Source organism: Serinus canaria, chromosome 1A (genome assembly GCF_022539315.1).
Source record: "Serinus canaria isolate serCan28SL12 chromosome 1A, serCan2020, whole genome shotgun sequence".
Classification (NCBI taxonomy): Eukaryota; Metazoa; Chordata; class Aves; order Passeriformes; family Fringillidae; genus Serinus; species Serinus canaria.
In genome coordinates, this window is record NC_066314.1 from 42,252,077 (window position 1) to 42,269,016 (window position 16,940).

Sequence of the window (16,940 nt, forward strand, 5' to 3'; positions counted from 1 at the left end):
GAATAAAAAAGCAGGAAACTGGGGATATGAGAAAACAGGATTACATCTCATGTTCTCTTATCCCTGGATTTGAGTTGGAGCAGTTTATTCCAGTTCTGAAATTCACTGAATGAATCCCTACAATGATATATATTCAGTATACTTCTTTGGCTGCTAAGCCTCATGTACTTTTCACCTTAAAAGTATTAATCTTCAAAGGTTGGCAGCAATTTATGGGTTATTTGCATGTCAAGTGGTTGTTCACCATGAGTCACTATCTGAAATGTCAGTGGCAGTTCTGATAACTACTAATCATGCAGCTCATGAGTTTATTAGCATATGTATTTGGCCAAGTGCACCCAAATTCATTGTGTTAGTTACTATATAATAAAATTAGGATGCATAACTTGTCTATAGGAATTATGTTAGCAGGGTAGACATTGTCACATTTGAAAAGAAAGATGGAGTAAGTAAGGATTTTCTTTTGAATACTTGGGATCTTACATCAATGATTTTCAATATATTCACACTATGAATTTATAGGATAAGGTGTTAAGCACATGTTTCAGGTCCATACAAAATGCCTTCTGAAAGAACAACCTTTTGAGTTGTAGAAAAGATACAAGCAAAGAAAAAAATGAAAGTCAAATAAAGCTGTTACTTCTTGATTTGAGTTAGAACAAGTTTCATTCCAGCAAAACTTGTATCTTAGCACTCTCACGGTACAAGAGTGGCACTGCAATATATTTAGATGACAACAGCTTGAAGTAGTCGGAAACAAATCATGATGTCCAGTGGGATTGGAGGCTGAATTTCATTTCCATCCAGACGAAGGTATCGGAGGCGAGGGATGTTCCCATAATAACCATAATCTTCTTCTAGGGCAATGGAAACTGGGCATATCTGAGTGCCATTGACACCTAAAATGTAAATCAACAGTTAGGTTATTTCTGTGGGAAAAGTTCATGAAGATAAAATTCACTTAGGACACAAATAAAGTGAACTGCTACTGATGTTAGCATGGGAGACTGTTGCTTTTGTTTCCATTTAAATACTTTGTTGATTGAAAGTAAGCATCTCCATATAATGTGAGCTGGATCAGTGAATCACACATTTACTGTGGTGCAATGATGAAAAAAGGCCATTAGATGCATAATTTATCCTTGGACAAAGGGGATACTAACTTATACAACTACATGGTAAGCATTGAGAAATAGCTCTTTACACTCTGAGTGAGCAAGGCAAGATTACTTCTGAAAAGTTTTGAACATCTTATTTTAATGTCAGTACATTAATTTTAGGCTGATAATATTCCCCAATGAAGATCTTGCATTCAAAACAATAGCAGTATTGAATGAGAGGAACTTTTTGTATAAAGTTTTTAATTTTTACCATCTGTACTTTTCTGTTCTCTGACATTATTAGGTGGCTTTGGTTCTAATTGCAAGAATATAACTTGTGCAATGGGATATTTTTCTTCCTAATCTGAAAGCTAACAAATCCTCAAAATTCTACATACAGCACACATAATTTGTTTCTGTATAGATAAAATTTGAAACTATGGCTTCAATCATTACCCATATTCTGAAGTGTTGAATAGCTTGGCTTTTTGTCTCCTCTAGGTTACCTCTGCACTGTCACTTGGCTAGAATGCTTTTTCTATTTTGTCTTTGGTTGTTAAATAGTCAGGCAGCCTCAAAACGGTCTCTAAAGAACAACGAAGTGGTGTTTGTTTGTCAAAGATATCAAATTCCTTCCACCAAATTATGATATTTTTTGATTGATCTAACTGCTTGAGGATCTTGGCCCCAGATTAACTGAAAAAAAAGAGTGACTGAAGAATGTGTATGTAACAGATTTTTTGGAACAAATTTCTTTACTAACAAAGACATAGGAAAAAAATGTCTCCCTTTATATTTAGTAATGATACCATGCAAAATCTTCTGACTACAATCCCCAAAATCAGAGAAATGTTATGAAATAAAAATAACAACATAACTTACTTTTTTTTTCCCATAACTCTTTTTTTTTTTTTCCCACCACTCTATTTTGAAAAGCTGCCCTGATGTTTGCAACATCTTGGAAGTGGACTCTATCTTTGTCATGGAAACTGGATAAATACATCCAGTTGGCCAAGGCCCGAAGCTTTTGTTATATCCGTGATAGCAAAATGTGTTTGTGTATCTTGTGAAATTAGATTAATGTTGGCAAAGCTTTTGGTATTTTTGGAAGAAACAAGCTACAGCTTATCTCTATGTGTGAATTTACAACACAGAAAGCTTAAGAATTCTCGTTACAAAGGCAGCTATTTAAAGTTTTGGGTGAACCAACACTATCTAGCAGAAAATATCTGCTTTGTTTGATCAGCACTACTGTTCATAGAGACAAGATGGCTTCAAGTGTATCCTAAATCTCTGTCTTCTCTGACCAAAAACTGTCTCACTGCACTTATTTTCACTGAGTTAATTACTCCAAGCTTGAAGTGAGGCAGAAGTTATCTAACCACAGGCCACCTAGGAAGAAGTTATTTCCTGATGATGTGTGGTATGAATTGGTTTGGGTTTTATTGTTCTCTTCCCATAAACAGTAAATCCTACCCAAACTATCAGGGGAGTAAAAGCCTCTCTCTTTTTTTCTCTCTTTCAATACTCTTCATGGGTGTATTGCTGAATTTTGTTTAAGTAGGAGGAACAGGTTATTCCTTCCAGAGGTACAATTCACCTTGCCATGATCCACATAGAATTTGTGTCAGCCTATGTAAATCATTTAAACTCTCTGTATAAACTCTAGAGAGAGGTGAATACTTCCAAAAGGGGACTGATAGCTCCTTAAGATGGGATGAATTTCCCTATACAATTGTGTATCCCTTTCTATTGAGAAGGAGGTCTGTATGACTACCACAGATTAGATCAAAAAATATAGGATAGTTTATTCAAAGATAAATTCTGTGGCGAGACGCTACATAATTCCAGCAATTTTCAATAGAATTGTTATGTCCTTTAATATTTAAACATGAAACTAAGAGCTGCTGTAAGGGAAAACTGCCAAAGTTCTCATTAATGGCTAATACTGTATGACTGCTGCAGAAATGCAGAAGAGCTTTTTCCAGTAAAAATTTAGAAACAAAATTTAGATACATGGCCCAGGGATTTCTCTCTTTCTCTAAATGTGGAATAATATTAGCTCACAGTATCTATCTTGGCATCCTGGTGTTCTTCCAGGGGAACTTACTGTTTACTCCCTTTCATCTGTCCTTTGATAGCACTGCAATAATACCACCTGCTTACCCTTGCTCACTTGTTACATCATTTCATACCTTCTCTTTGCTTACTTTAACATTCTCTTTTCCATTATTTAACAATTCCCCAGAGCCTCACAAGTGTATCTCCCAGGTAAATATGTAGACATGTGTTTTTTAAAATTCCAGGTAAATATGTAGCCGTGTGTGTTTTAAAATAGAACAAATGTGTTGCAAATCTGTTGGAGCCATAATTTCTTTCGGATTTAAGTTGATTTTGCTTCCAAAATTAGAATAATTTTTTTCCTCTGTGTATTGAGCTCCTTAGGGAAGGGATTACAGGGGAAATTCTTGTTCCACTGAGTCAAATGATGAGGCTATCATTGGCTTTCCTGGGCTTCAGAAGAAGACCTTGTATCTTCATAAATGGTCTCTGGAGAAATAAGGCCATGCACTTATTTGAAGGATTGATATTACAAAATAGCATTCAATAAAACATAGTCAAATGGTATTTACATAGAAATGCTGATGTCTGAACTCTTGCAACAACAGTGTAACTATGATTCACCAACAGAAAATAAAACTGATTTGCAGTTGTGAAGAGAATTCGTGTTATAAAAAGGGCTCATACTGCACACATAAAAGTAAACCTTCAGCATGACTCTTTTGTGAAGAAACCAGATCAGGACTTTGCAGATATTTTTCTTTCAAACCTTTTACATTGATTATCTTAAAATAATGACTGGTCTGGGTAAAAGAAAACAAAACCAATCTGCAGAATTAGTGTCAGTTCTTACTCCTCTGACCTGATGGAATTAAATTCCTTGTTTGCAATCCTAAAGGCCCTTTAAGATATTACCTATTAGAGTAAAGTCTCATGGAGACTATGTCATTATACCTTACTTCTTGAACAATTATTCTATGTGGTAAAATATCCTTACATGATACCCAGGTTTCATTTTCATTGCACCTATTTTATATTCAGTTACTAAGAATTCCCTTTTTTTTTCTTCTTTTTGGCTAAAGTCAGTTAGTCACAAGCCAACTTGTGCCTAATTTGACAATGATTTTTGAAAAGTGGTAAAGACATTAAGGAATACAAGATTGGTGGAAAAGCATCATGATTCAGTTTCACAGGTAATGTGTCATTGGAACATGAGACTTGATTTTGTACATACCACAAAAGTTAATTTTCGTGGTCTTAAGCTTTGTCAGACTTATTCAGGGAAGGAAGAGGACTGGACAGCTCTTTAAATACTACCTAGATACAAAACTGTTCTTAAACTGGACAGGATACATTCCATTGATTTCAATTTTGTGTCTACTTGAAGTGACAGAATAAAGTCTGCGCCTGAGGCCTTGCAGTGAAGCAATTAAAATGAATCTCTTAGTAACCAGGGGGCAATTGAATATGTTCAGAAACAACATCTGTCATAAGCTTTAGCTCTAATTAACAGATAAAATTCATGCAGGCCACTTAAATATGTGCCGGTTATACAAATGTATTTATTTATTTATATGATTTCACATTTTTATTTTGCCAAATGCAATGAATAAATGTAAATTGTCAAGAAGTATCTTCATTTCCTAGATCCTTGTTTTGTGCAAAAGCCAAACCATTATTTTTGGTATATTTTTGGGGTACAATGGCACAAAAAAGTGGTAAGGGACCATGTATTCAATTAAATCACCATGATGAAAAGATAAATATAGAAACTTGGCTTCCTTCTGTGCAGTGGTGAATAAAAAGTCATCATTTTTGTTTTGGCTTTTGGCAAGAAATGAAGTGCTCCCTGATTAGATACTTTCATTATATAGAGAATGTAATGTCCCTAACCACCACACTCTCTCTATACCTGGATGAATTTGGAAACAGTCCTGGAAATGAAACTATTAAAATCAACAGGCTTCTGTTGCCTTGGGTATAAAGCCTTGTCTCATTTGCACAAAATGGAAAACTTTTGAGGGCATTAATCTTAATAGAACATACATGCTGTAAAATCAGTAAAATAGAAAAACAGTTTGCTCAGAGAGGTGGTAGATGCCCCACCCCTGGCAAATTTCAAGGTCAGGCTGGACAGGGCTCTGAGAAACCTCATCAAATATCCCTGCTTATTGCAGGAAGGTTGGAATGAATAACCCCTAGAGGTCCCTTCTTTCCCACATTATTCAATGATTCTATTATTTTAATCACTTTATGTCAAAGAGAATTTTTATAGTTAAGTAGATATTTGAAGTGGAAAAGGTTTTGAAGAGTTTCACACTGGTAATACAGACTTACTTTTGATTTTGTTGTGATCAAGATGAAGGTGCTCAAGGTGAGCATTGATTGGTGGAATTTTAGTGAGCTGATTGTGAGACAGCTGTAGGTCTAGAATAGATGAAACATTAAACCCATTTGAAGGGATTCCATCATCAGATAGTTTATTGTAGTTCAGCCTAAGGAAAGTCACTTTGGGTATTGCACTGAAGTAGTTTTCTGGTATAACTTCGATGGAGTTGTTGTCCAAAAACAGCTGCAATGTATTAGCTGGAATGCTTAAAGGCATTTTCTTGAGTGAATTTTTTGCTATGTTGAGCTGCATGAGGTTGTTGAGTCCTTGGAAGGTGTCACTTTGAAGAGCGCTGTCCAACAAACTGTTCTGGTGCAGGTCTAACATAGTGAGGTTTTCCAAGCGGCTGAAGACTCCTTCTGGGATTTTGGAGATTTTGTTTCTAGCTAGTCTTAGCTGTTCCAAACCCACTGGTAGCGGGGCAGGCACCTCTTCCAACTCGTTCTCTTCAAGGAATAAGTAAAGCAGCCTTTTCAGCTTGCTCAGCACACCACTCTCAATCCCACTGTTGGTGATCTTATTCTTGTTCAGGTTTATCCACCTCAGATGAGTGGCATTGGCAAAAGGCTTCTCTGAGATTGTTTCAATTTGATTGTTTTGAAGATAGAGGTACCAAATTCTGGCTGGAATTGGAGGTATTTCTTTAAGTCCTTTGTTATCACAGTATAATGCATTGGGGAAACTGGGAGGACAAAAGCACTCCTGAGGGCACTCAGAAGTATAGTGGGACCAGTGGCCAGGATCCAGATCATCATAAACTTGTCTCACAGTTCGAGTCCACACAGAATTGACCAAGAATAAGAGCAAAAGGCTTGTATAGACTTTTAGAATCATGGTGTGTGCCTTGGAAGGGGAAAAAAACAATTAGCTGTTTCTCAATGAAACTCCCTAGAAGCATACTGGATTAACAATGCAGTTTTGCACATAAAATAATATTTCCTTTATAAACAGCCTAATTCTTTCCTCTAGAGTGATATCCATGACCTGTTAAGGAAAAACTGAAAAGTAATATAAAAGGTATAAACAATTCTGTGCTATATGTTGATCAACATTTCCCTGATTCAGCTTAGACTCCACATTGGCTACCAGTTTGACTGGTGTTCATGCAAATATCATTTCAAAAATATGAAAATGTGGATCATTTTTAGACAATAAATCAGTACCTCTTTTACATTTGTGTAAGTTTTCCTGTACAGACCTATAATCTACATTATATAATGGTAAATCTTCAGAAAATATATCATTACCACGATGATATAAATGCTATTGTATTCAGTGTTCCTCCTTTTAAAATTAATCATCCCCTCTTTTCTGTTTTTGCTCTCTCTTAAATTATAATGGCATCTGGATCAGATTTTCCAGGGTCTCTTGTCTTCATTGAAAAGTGGAAGATCAAATAGTGTTTTAACAGCTGTTTGTTGGGCATGTTCTTAAAAGCTTGGAGGGAATATGTTTGACTAATCCATTCCTCGCCTCTCTCACTGTCTCACATCCAAAGTTACAAATTTCCTTCCCTAAAGCAAACAGACAAAACAAATGCCTGCCCTAAATGACACAAAAAATATGCCATAACCAAATTATATCCACAATAAATAAATCCTGACCTAACTGTTCATATAGCTTTATGCATATTTTAATTATTTTTCCTACTTAATTAAATGCTTTTTTTAGACTCTTCTACAGTTATAATTATGAACAAAATTATCACTGATAATTTACTCAGAAAGGAAATATTTGTGTAGCACAAAAACAGTGTCTTACAAACTCTGTTATCTTTCTTATTGGCTCATGAAGATTAACAAGCATTTTACAATGTTGAGGCAAAAGACAGCTGAAATTTCTGGTCAAAGTTAGGAGGTTGGCTGTGACAAAAATAGTATTTAAATAAAAGCAAGCTCTCTCATATGATTAATACATCAGTAATGTTAAGAGTTCAGTTCAGTTGCTGCATATGATATGTAGTAATTTAATTGTTTTCAACATTGTTATTAGCAGTAACAAGTGCAGAATCCTATAGCTTTTCCAGCCCCAGAAGCTGCTATCTGGAAGCATTTCAAAGAAAGGGACAAATAAAGCATTTTTAAAGAAAAACATTTCTATTTCACACAGTGAATTTGCAACCTTCTTACTCTGTAAATATTCATAACCTTAATAACACTTTAAAAAAAGGAATATAAAGCAATTTACCTTGTTAGTCAAGTTCCTGCAGCTATCTGAAGCCAGTTAGAAATCACTGTAAATTCACCGCTTTTGGCTGCTAACCCCTGTGTTTGTTTCCTGCCCTCCTAAGAATTAGCAGCATACAAAACTGGAAGTACATGCTAGTATTCCCAGATGTATTTCCATGCACACCTTATTAGCTATTGCTTCTAGTTTGACATTCTTTCAGAGCTTGGGCTTACCTCAGCTTTTTTGGATCTTCTTCTCTTTCTATTGGTCCCTGTTGTTAGGCTGTAATAGCTTGAGTCAGGCTACAAGCCGTGTTCTAGGAATACAGCCTCATATATACGCATCAGTGCTTACAGCTTTTAACCCCTGAAACTGCTCAGGCACCTCAGCACCTAGGCTGGGAAAGAAGGAAAGCCTGGCCTTAATATCAACCAGCCCCTGAGATGAAAGCATTGGAGTTTTTCATGTTCTATCAGATGAGGGCAGCTGCTCTAGATGAAACAGGTAGCCCAAAGTGTACATTTATTCACGAGTTTTGTTAGAAGATACTTTACAGGCAAAGCTGACTTACATCATAACTTATTCTCATAATACCTGACTTGGCCACAAAGGATTAAAACCAGTGCCATCTGTTTCTACGGAAATATTTGATTTGATTTTTATTAAATGCAGATGCTGTCATGCCATTTAAAGATATCAAAATTCTTGATTAAGAGAAGAAGAGAGCAAATGCATTTGCTAAGAATTTTTTAATAGCATATTTTCAGTTCTTTTAAGTTTAAATCTTACCTTTTCCTTTTTGTTCAGAGAGATATTTACATGTATTTCTACAAAGTTATAATATACCTCTGTGTCTCCTGCAATTTTCTTTCATCATTGATCTAAAGCAAACTCTTTGCAGCCAATTTGCTCTCCAAAGATAGGCACATATTTCTCACATTAAGTATTTTGGAAGATTTTTGTTTTCGTTTTTAGTCCAATCTTAAAGTAACAACTTCATATCAGAAAAACTATTCATGTTCAAAGCCAGAACAATGACATAAGTATTTTGAGGGAAAAGTTAATGGAAAATATTGAAAACATAAAATATATTCTGGTACTTTAAATTAGTTATATTCATTTTAAAATTTTGTTGCATAGTTATTTAAATTCAGTTTCATCTGTTTGATTTTAACCATTAAACCTATAACAACCTATTTCATAATTTTTAATCCCTTGCTTTCTTAAACTAAGAATGTCTCAAAAGAAGCTTAGAAGCAGAAAAGACCAAAGTAGTCAAAAAAAAGGAAAACAAATCTTCAATACATGGGCAGCTTTCACTGACTTCAGTAAGGCTAACGTTAAACATGTCATAAATTTTTTTCATTAGTTATGTTTGTATCCCCGCTTTCCTTGTTTATGAAAAAACAGTAATTACCACCAGTAATTTTTGCATTGTTTATGTGTTTAAAAATAAAATAAGTTCTGAAGTATTTCACTCTACTAGCACTCCAGGCCCTTCAACACCTCTTAAAGATTATCAGGGATTTCTTACAAACAGGTGTAAAACTGATTCCTTCATGCATACTGAATATTTTAATAATTTAAATTCGATTGGATTAATTTACATCTTAAACAAAGGTTCTAGTTTTAAGCAGATGTACTAATTATAGGACAAAAGCCATAACCCCCCCCCAATTTTCATTATGAATGTCACTTTAAACACCTATAACTTAAAATGTTTAAGACTTGTAGCAGAGCTGGTACCCCACATGAGTGACAAGGATGCTTGTCAGCAGGAGTCCATCCAAGGGAGATGGGGAGGGGCAAAGACACCACTGTGTGAAATTTAAAATAGTTATGTGTCCAATTGGGAGCCATTTAAGGAGGCTTCACCATGAAAAGTGCATCTATGATTCTTGTTGTTCAGTATAAGACTGGTTTGCTTCTGTGCTAAATCTTCACAAAGTCTGAAGAGAGAATTTGGAGGCCTCTTTGCCACTAAAGAAAGAGCTGAGTCCATCTGGAATGTTGTACTGAAATTGTGAGTCCTGATGGCAGATATCTGCTGTGACACACCTCAATGCATGTTGCCAGATGTTTGCATTTAGCAACAGCAGAAAAGATTGATTTATCTTATGCTTTGTGGTGGTCTGAATTTACCTGCTATTTTTACCTGCTAATTAAGTCCAGATATTCATTATGTTATCACAGAAGTCCCTGGCAAAGGCACTTGCTGTTTACCTTGTGGAAGGCAGTGGTACTATTTGCATGAAATATTGTTCAGCAAGGGGTCACATTCTGCCCTCTGTGGATTTAGAGACCAGGTATTGGTCCTTATCAACCACACTTTTCCATCCCTTTCAAAGGAGGAGTCCTTCACTTGGAGAAGAATATAGCAAAGTACATTTTCTAAGACTTTCTCAATAGTGTGAATTTCCATTTCTTCTGATGCAAACAAAGCAGAAAAATATGACAATAAATATCTTAAAAATCAAGAAGTAAGAGTGTTTGTGATGGTCATACATATTTTCTTACATGCTTCAAAAATTTTTGAGATATCTCTGCAGAGACAAGTGATTGCCTGGGTGTCTAATCAGGCTTTGCAGAAAGCCTGCTTTGCATGAAGCCTTCAAGATTATGCACATCTCATGCATTTGGTGTTGAGTCCTCCATCATCTGGTGTAAAATATTTCTCATTTAAATGTTGCACTCTATGGTGATAAAGTTTTACAGACTAATAAAAGACTGTGGCCAAGATTTTAAAAAATGACTAATAGTTTGGAGACTTTTTGTTCTGCAGATCCAACCTAAGACTCTTTCCAGAACCTTATTTTCAGTAAGAGCTAAGAATTTTGTGTTAATGAGGTAATTTTTAACTTGAGAAGCTGAGTGATCAAAGGCAAATATCAGTGAAAGTCAAAGTGCTCCTGAGACCATGAACAATCTCTCAAAAAGTAACAGTATGAAAGGCATTTGCACAACAATAAAAGGAAGTGGAAAAAAATGTTACAGTAAAAATACTGTGGACACCCACGCTGAATTTTGGAGATAATCTCTAAGAGATACTGTTGGGTTTGTTCTAGTTTGAGAAAGATGTCTGAAGCTATTACAGGATTTTTACTGCATGTGTCTCCTTTCAATCCACACTGTAAAATCAAGAGAATTTGTATTAAAAAAGTATAAAAAAGTGAAGAGCATCAACAACTGCAGGGGGTAGTAGCATCTCCTTGAGAGAAATAATGTTCATGCTTGAAACTAAAACGGCTCACAACCTTGAGAAAGACTAGAAGAGTAAAAAAGACAGAAAGACCCATTGGGAGGAGAAATGGACAACTGGGACTGCTGTTTGGAGCTGTTCTGTTTTAGCCTCAGAGCTGCTGACAGGGAAAAAATGCGTTGCTTTCTTTCAGTAATGGCTGCCATATGTCTCAAATTGAATTGGAAGCAAGGTCTGTTAAGCATCAAGCATGTGTATAGTTCATCACCAGCAAACCCAGGAGTGTACTGCAAGCAGGGCTGGGCTCACTCATTAGCCTTGTGCATTGCTCCATTTAGCAAAGGCTGCAATCCAGGGTGCCTAAGTTTGGGCAGTACTTCACAAAAACTGTGTGCCTTGCTCCACAGGACAACCAGTTCATCTGAAACAGGCTCTTGAATTGTCTTCATGGTTACCAGAGAAAAGGTGGTTCTTCAAAAGCTGAAGACAAAAGGTCCAGTTTGTGTATCCTTCATCCTATACTCTTAATGGTAGCTCCAGACAGCTTCATGGGGGTGTTGACTTTACTCAGGCTTCAGCCTGCCTCTTTCACTTCTGATAACAGGACTGTAGTGATCTCCCTCTTTCTGCATCGCTGCTCTGAGTTCTACCCAGAGTCAAAAAGACAAAACTTCTATTTCCAAACAGTTCCCTGACCACCAGACAGTGATAGAGCTCAATTAATAATATCTGCTGCTCCTTTTAAAAAACAGCCAAAGGTCAGCAAGATCAAAGAGTCTAAAAGAAAGCAGATGACTGAGCCCTTCAGGCTAGCCCAAGGGACACTGCAGACAGATCAAAGGACCAGCCCAGATGTTCCAGACCCTGCTCCTATGGATGTATTTTACTCCACATCATTCTTAGTGAACAAAAGAAAGTAAACCAAAACAGATTTAGGAGCAGGAATGCTGCACCTCTACTAGAAATCTAGAATTACCTGCTTAAACCTCACAGTGGAAGAAATTGCATTTTTTATTTAAATTGGCATTTTTTGTGCATATGCAGGCAGCTGAAAAATGGGGAGTTTATGTGGGAAGCTTTCAGTTTAGATCAGAAAACACTGGTTAAAGAAACCCTGGGGAACAGTTGGACTGGCTTAATTTGTTAAAAGGAGATGTCACCTGACCTCTTGTTTATATAGGATTTAGGAAGATAAGATTCCATTCTAAAAGTCCAGAAACAAAACAGAAAGTTTACTTTCTGCACAACTTCACTCCCCTATCAAAACTAGAGTGGGAACTGAGTAGCTTAGCTGAAAGAGATCATTGCAGAGCAACACATTTCAGAAAAGAACAACTATGGAAAAGGGCTCAGCTTTTATGGGAAATATATTGGTCTCCTGAATGTGCTTCATTAAATAATTTTTGGCACTCTGTTCACTTTCTCTCTGGTTTGAACTCTTTACCACAGTGACACCAAAAGAGTTCCATGACACAATGCCAAAATCTGGTATTTGTCTTGGCTTGCTAGGTTTACTTTATCCACTATGGAAATGTTACTGTCAATCTCTTACTTTACTTTGTTTTCATGATTTCAACAATTTCAACACTGAAACAAATCTATCCCACCCTGGGACTCTATTTTTAAAATGCTAACTGTACCTCAAATTAAAATATCTAACATGCATTTATCAATTACACACATATATTGAGTTGCTGGGACAATTTGTAGCTATTTAGGTGATTTATATTTTCCAGAAAACTAATGGTAATTGAAAATATGTATTAGTGATCTGATGCCCATTCTGTAAACATGTATAAATTTTGAACCATAGACTATCAAGGATTAAATATTCTGAGATAACATCAGGATAGTGAAAACAAACTGGTTTTACTATCCTTTAATTATATCCTTATCCTTAATTTATGTTAACTTCTGTTTTCTTATTTTCTTCTATTATAAAAGAAATCCAAAACTATTTTAATTCTTTTTCATTTTAGATCTCCACAGTAAGACAATACATTTCAAGAAGTTTAAACTTACACAAAGTTTTGTGCTCTAAAATGAATGACAAGGGTTGCATAAAAGATAAGGCCCACAACTTAATGAAAAAAAAAAAAATTATTCCCTTTACAGTAATGATCTGCTACAGTGATTTTGCCATATGAGAAATTCAAGGTTCGGGGGCTTTTTTTAATATTTATAAAGAAAAGCCAAATGGCATAAGCTATATGAAAATGCAGCTCTTATTTTCCATTAATTGTAGTAATTTTTGCTCTAATTTTTAATGCAGATACTCTTGGGAAATACCGAAATTAAACATTAGACTATGTGATTTTTATTTTCTTAAATTGCAATATCAGTCATCTCTTTCAAGAGCTGGCATTTCCCAAAGCACTTGAGTTTTCTTCCAGAGTCCCAACTTCAAGCTCAAATCTCACTCACCATGACTGCTGCAGTCACTGATTATCCTTTCAGATGGAACATGTTGAAACTCAGTCTTTATTGTGCAGATGAAATTCCTCAACACCCAGCACTTTGATGCAAAGTGACACCACCTTTTTCTTTGAAAACAGCTCTGGAACCCAGCTCCAGGCAGAATTCATCACCCATACCTGTCCAAGCACCATGCAGTGCTCCCCAGCCCTAAACAAGGACCTAAATAACCCTAAATAATCAAAGGGGTGTTCTTCAACACAACCTGCCCTTTTCTTAGATGATTCCATGCTCTTCATGGTGGCAACTGGGAATCCCAGCAGTAAATGCCTAGTTCCCTTCTGCTTTTTCTGTGTAATACATACCTCAGCTCAAGGCTGTGGTTTCCATTAGGAGCCATACACCTTTTCTTCTTCTGAATTGAGGGTGGGAATAATAATATTGCAGGGGATGATTCATCTTACCCAAAATTAGGAACCTGTACCAAAAAAACCAAAAAATAATTATACACAGGTAATCACAAATTCTTCTTCCAACCAATGCAGCATTGCACTCAATTTTGAAAACTTACTGGCCTTACTGTTTATTTTTTTGACAGCAAAATGGCTGTAATGGTGAAATCTAAAAGTGAAGTTCAGGAAACTTTTGTTCATGCAGTTTGGAAAGCAGTGTGTGTAGTAAGATGGATGGCAAAATCACATGATGTGAAACTGGAAAGATAATGGAAATAGGAATTGTGAAAGGCTTGTTTAACTTCAAGTTCAACTTCAAGCTTTGAGATTATTAAATTGGTTTATAATGTAAGAAATTTATAAAGACTTTCAGTACCTCTGTCTGAAATATTTTGCATGTTTCAATGAAAACATTATCATCAACAGAAATAATTCTTATAAGTATTATTTACTAGGTTCCAAAGTGTCTTGGAATCTATTTATTTGAATTGTGCTCTGGTCAGGTTGACCAAATACTACAAGAGACTTGTATGCATTGCCCCACACTGGGATTCACAGAGCAAAGACAAAACTGCATTTTTTTTGCACAGTGCAGCAGCTTTCCTCTTCTTCAGAAGTCAGGTGCATTTGACCAAATCCCTTTGTTTCGACACTGTCATATGGAGAACATAAATATTTCTCTTCTCATGTATTTACCCAATTTCTTCACTTTCTTCCTAATTAGACTTTATTTTCTGCTTTCTTTAATAATTTCAGAATTAAAATGTAGCTGTAGCAGAGATGCACCACATAAGAAGGATTATACTTTTAGAAAGAAATTTTTCTAATAATGAAGACTTGTTAAAAATATTGTGTTATTTGATCTGTAGATTAAGAATTCAAATTATGAAAATGAAGATGGTTCTCCTCTTAAAACAGGTAGAAGGGGTTTCACCCACAAATCATCATGTTTATAGCACTAAAGAGTAGCAATATGTATATTTTAGCTCACAATCACTATCTTATCTTAGAACAGTGTGATAAAAACTTCTCCAGCCTCTAAAGCTGCTTTTCTTTACATAATGAAGTGCTAATTTGCCCTGGTACTTTAACCTGACCTTTCTACATTCACGGTGAGTGTCCTAAAGTGCAGCTAGAACTTTTTTGTTTCTTATTTCAGCTGATGTTGAACTTTTCAGACTAAGTAGAAAAGAGAGTTATTTCTGTGTGAAAGCCTTAAGGTCTACAATTTAAGTTATTTTTTCTTACGGATGGAAAGCCTTTTAACCAATATCAGAATCTGAAAAAAAATGCATAACCAAAATGTCCTCCATGAGCACTCTGTCCATTAGGATGGTGGCATGTGTGCTAGTGCTGTCCCCCGTGGGAGAGTTAGAAGGGATGGATCTCTGATTTCACTGCCACTACTCAGTGAATCACAAGTGTTAAAGTGGGAGCAGATTGGCACAAGCCAGCAAAGGAATCGAAAGAAAGATTCCACAGTTCCTGCCTATGGAATCTATATCCAAAGGCCAGCTAAGTTAAGATTTTGTGAGTATCATAGGATTTGGAATTATGGACTGGAACCTGAAACAAGAAATTTTCCACATGAATTTCACGCTAAACTCTTCAGCTGTAGAACTGGTTAGTAAAACTGATATTTTCCCCCATTGGTTACTAGTATTCTTAGAACCACAGATTCACAGAAGTTATAAGTTTGAAGAAACATCTGAAGGTTGTTTAGTTCAACCTTCTTCTTAAACTAAGACTAGCTTCAAAGACAAATCTGTCCCTTAGGGCATTGCCCATACATGTTAAGAAGATTTCTGAGGATGCAGAGTCCACAGCTTCCCTGGGCAAACTGTGACAGTACTTTATGAACTCACTGTGAAGAATTTTTTTTTTATGTCCAGCTGAAATTTCTCCTTCTGGAACTTTCTCTTTGCCACCATTCCCTTTTACCAGGCACCCTGGAAACTGGACACTTTTTCTGTATCACTCTTTTGGGCAGTGGCAGACTGCAGTAAGACATGGACTGAAACATATGGTATATTCAGAGAGGTTAAGGGAAGCACCTTGGCATTACCTGGAAAGAAGAAGGCTGAGGGAAGTTCTTCTAACAGGTTCTGCTCTGTCATGAGTTGGACTGTTCTCAGTCTCACTGTTCACATGCCTTCATTTTGCATAAAAGTAATCAGTGTACTGAAACAAGCTGAAAAGAATCATACTTTTCTGCTGTGTTGTTAGATTTCAGCAATCAGGGGACATATCCCATTATCTGTTTGTGCTCTAGAAGTTTTAGTGTTCAGTATATTTTTACATGAAGGGAGCAGTTGGGTTAAAAGCTCTCTGGAAATGGTTAAATACCATTTCTCATTCAATTTTCTTTCCTTTGGGGGTCTTTTGCATGCACTTCCTTCTTCTTTTTCTATGTTACAATGCCTAAGTGCTATTCCACAGTGATTCCCACCCTGATGTGTTCAGAAAGCCCCAGATTTAGACTTCATTCTGCAATGAAAATTCTAGCCAACTTGTAACAAATTTTACTGTCAATCCTTCCTGTACATGGGTTAAAAATCAACAACATTTATGAATTCCAAAATGAAAAAGAAAAAGGGAAATATTTCTATTGTTTTCAGAATCCCTCCTTTTGTTTCAGTCTCAGGTTTCTTTGTGAATTGTGTTTTTGTTTTGAACATCTGGAACTGGCAACCTGCCGACTAAATGGTTTGGTATGAATTGGTTTGGGGTCTTTTTCAGAGGTGATAGTTTCTGCTTTTGCTATAGAAACTAGCAAAGTTTCTGTTGGAGTTTTTAATAGTCTAGTAGTTGAAAAGAAAACAGTACCCATGGGATGATCTGTACTTGCAAGCAAGCCACTTACAGCTCTCAGTTACTAACACATTTATTTTAGTGTATTCCAAGATACTGACAATATTTGGACTATTTAGTCCTGGGTGGAACATACTACCATGTCTTTTCCATGTGTAGCTGCATTTTATTCACCACCTGTGGTTTCTGAGAGATTTCACTGTTCTTTTGACAATGCTGAAACATTAGTTTGCACGTTTTCACAGTGCCATGGTTCCCATACTGCAAACTTCATAAGGCATCAATTTATTGGCCAAAGCAAGTGTAGTGGCACATGTTAAATTATGTGTATAAATATATTGAAA

General features: G+C 36.0%; 1 protein-coding gene across 1 annotated transcript; it reads right to left on the minus strand.

Annotated features, from left to right (window-relative positions):
• Positions 1–726: 726 nt before the first annotated feature.
• KERA (keratocan) lies at positions 727–13,758 on the minus strand. The gene is made up of 3 exons (XM_050987789.1): positions 13,699–13,758; positions 5,499–6,393; positions 727–899 (listed from the first exon to the last, which is right to left on the minus strand). The coding sequence occupies exons 2-3, from the start codon at positions 6,382–6,384 to the stop codon at positions 727–729; spliced, it is 1,059 nt and encodes a 352-aa protein (XP_050843746.1). The 5' UTR covers positions 6,385–6,393; positions 13,699–13,758.
• Between the last annotated feature and the right edge of the window lie 3,182 nt (positions 13,759–16,940).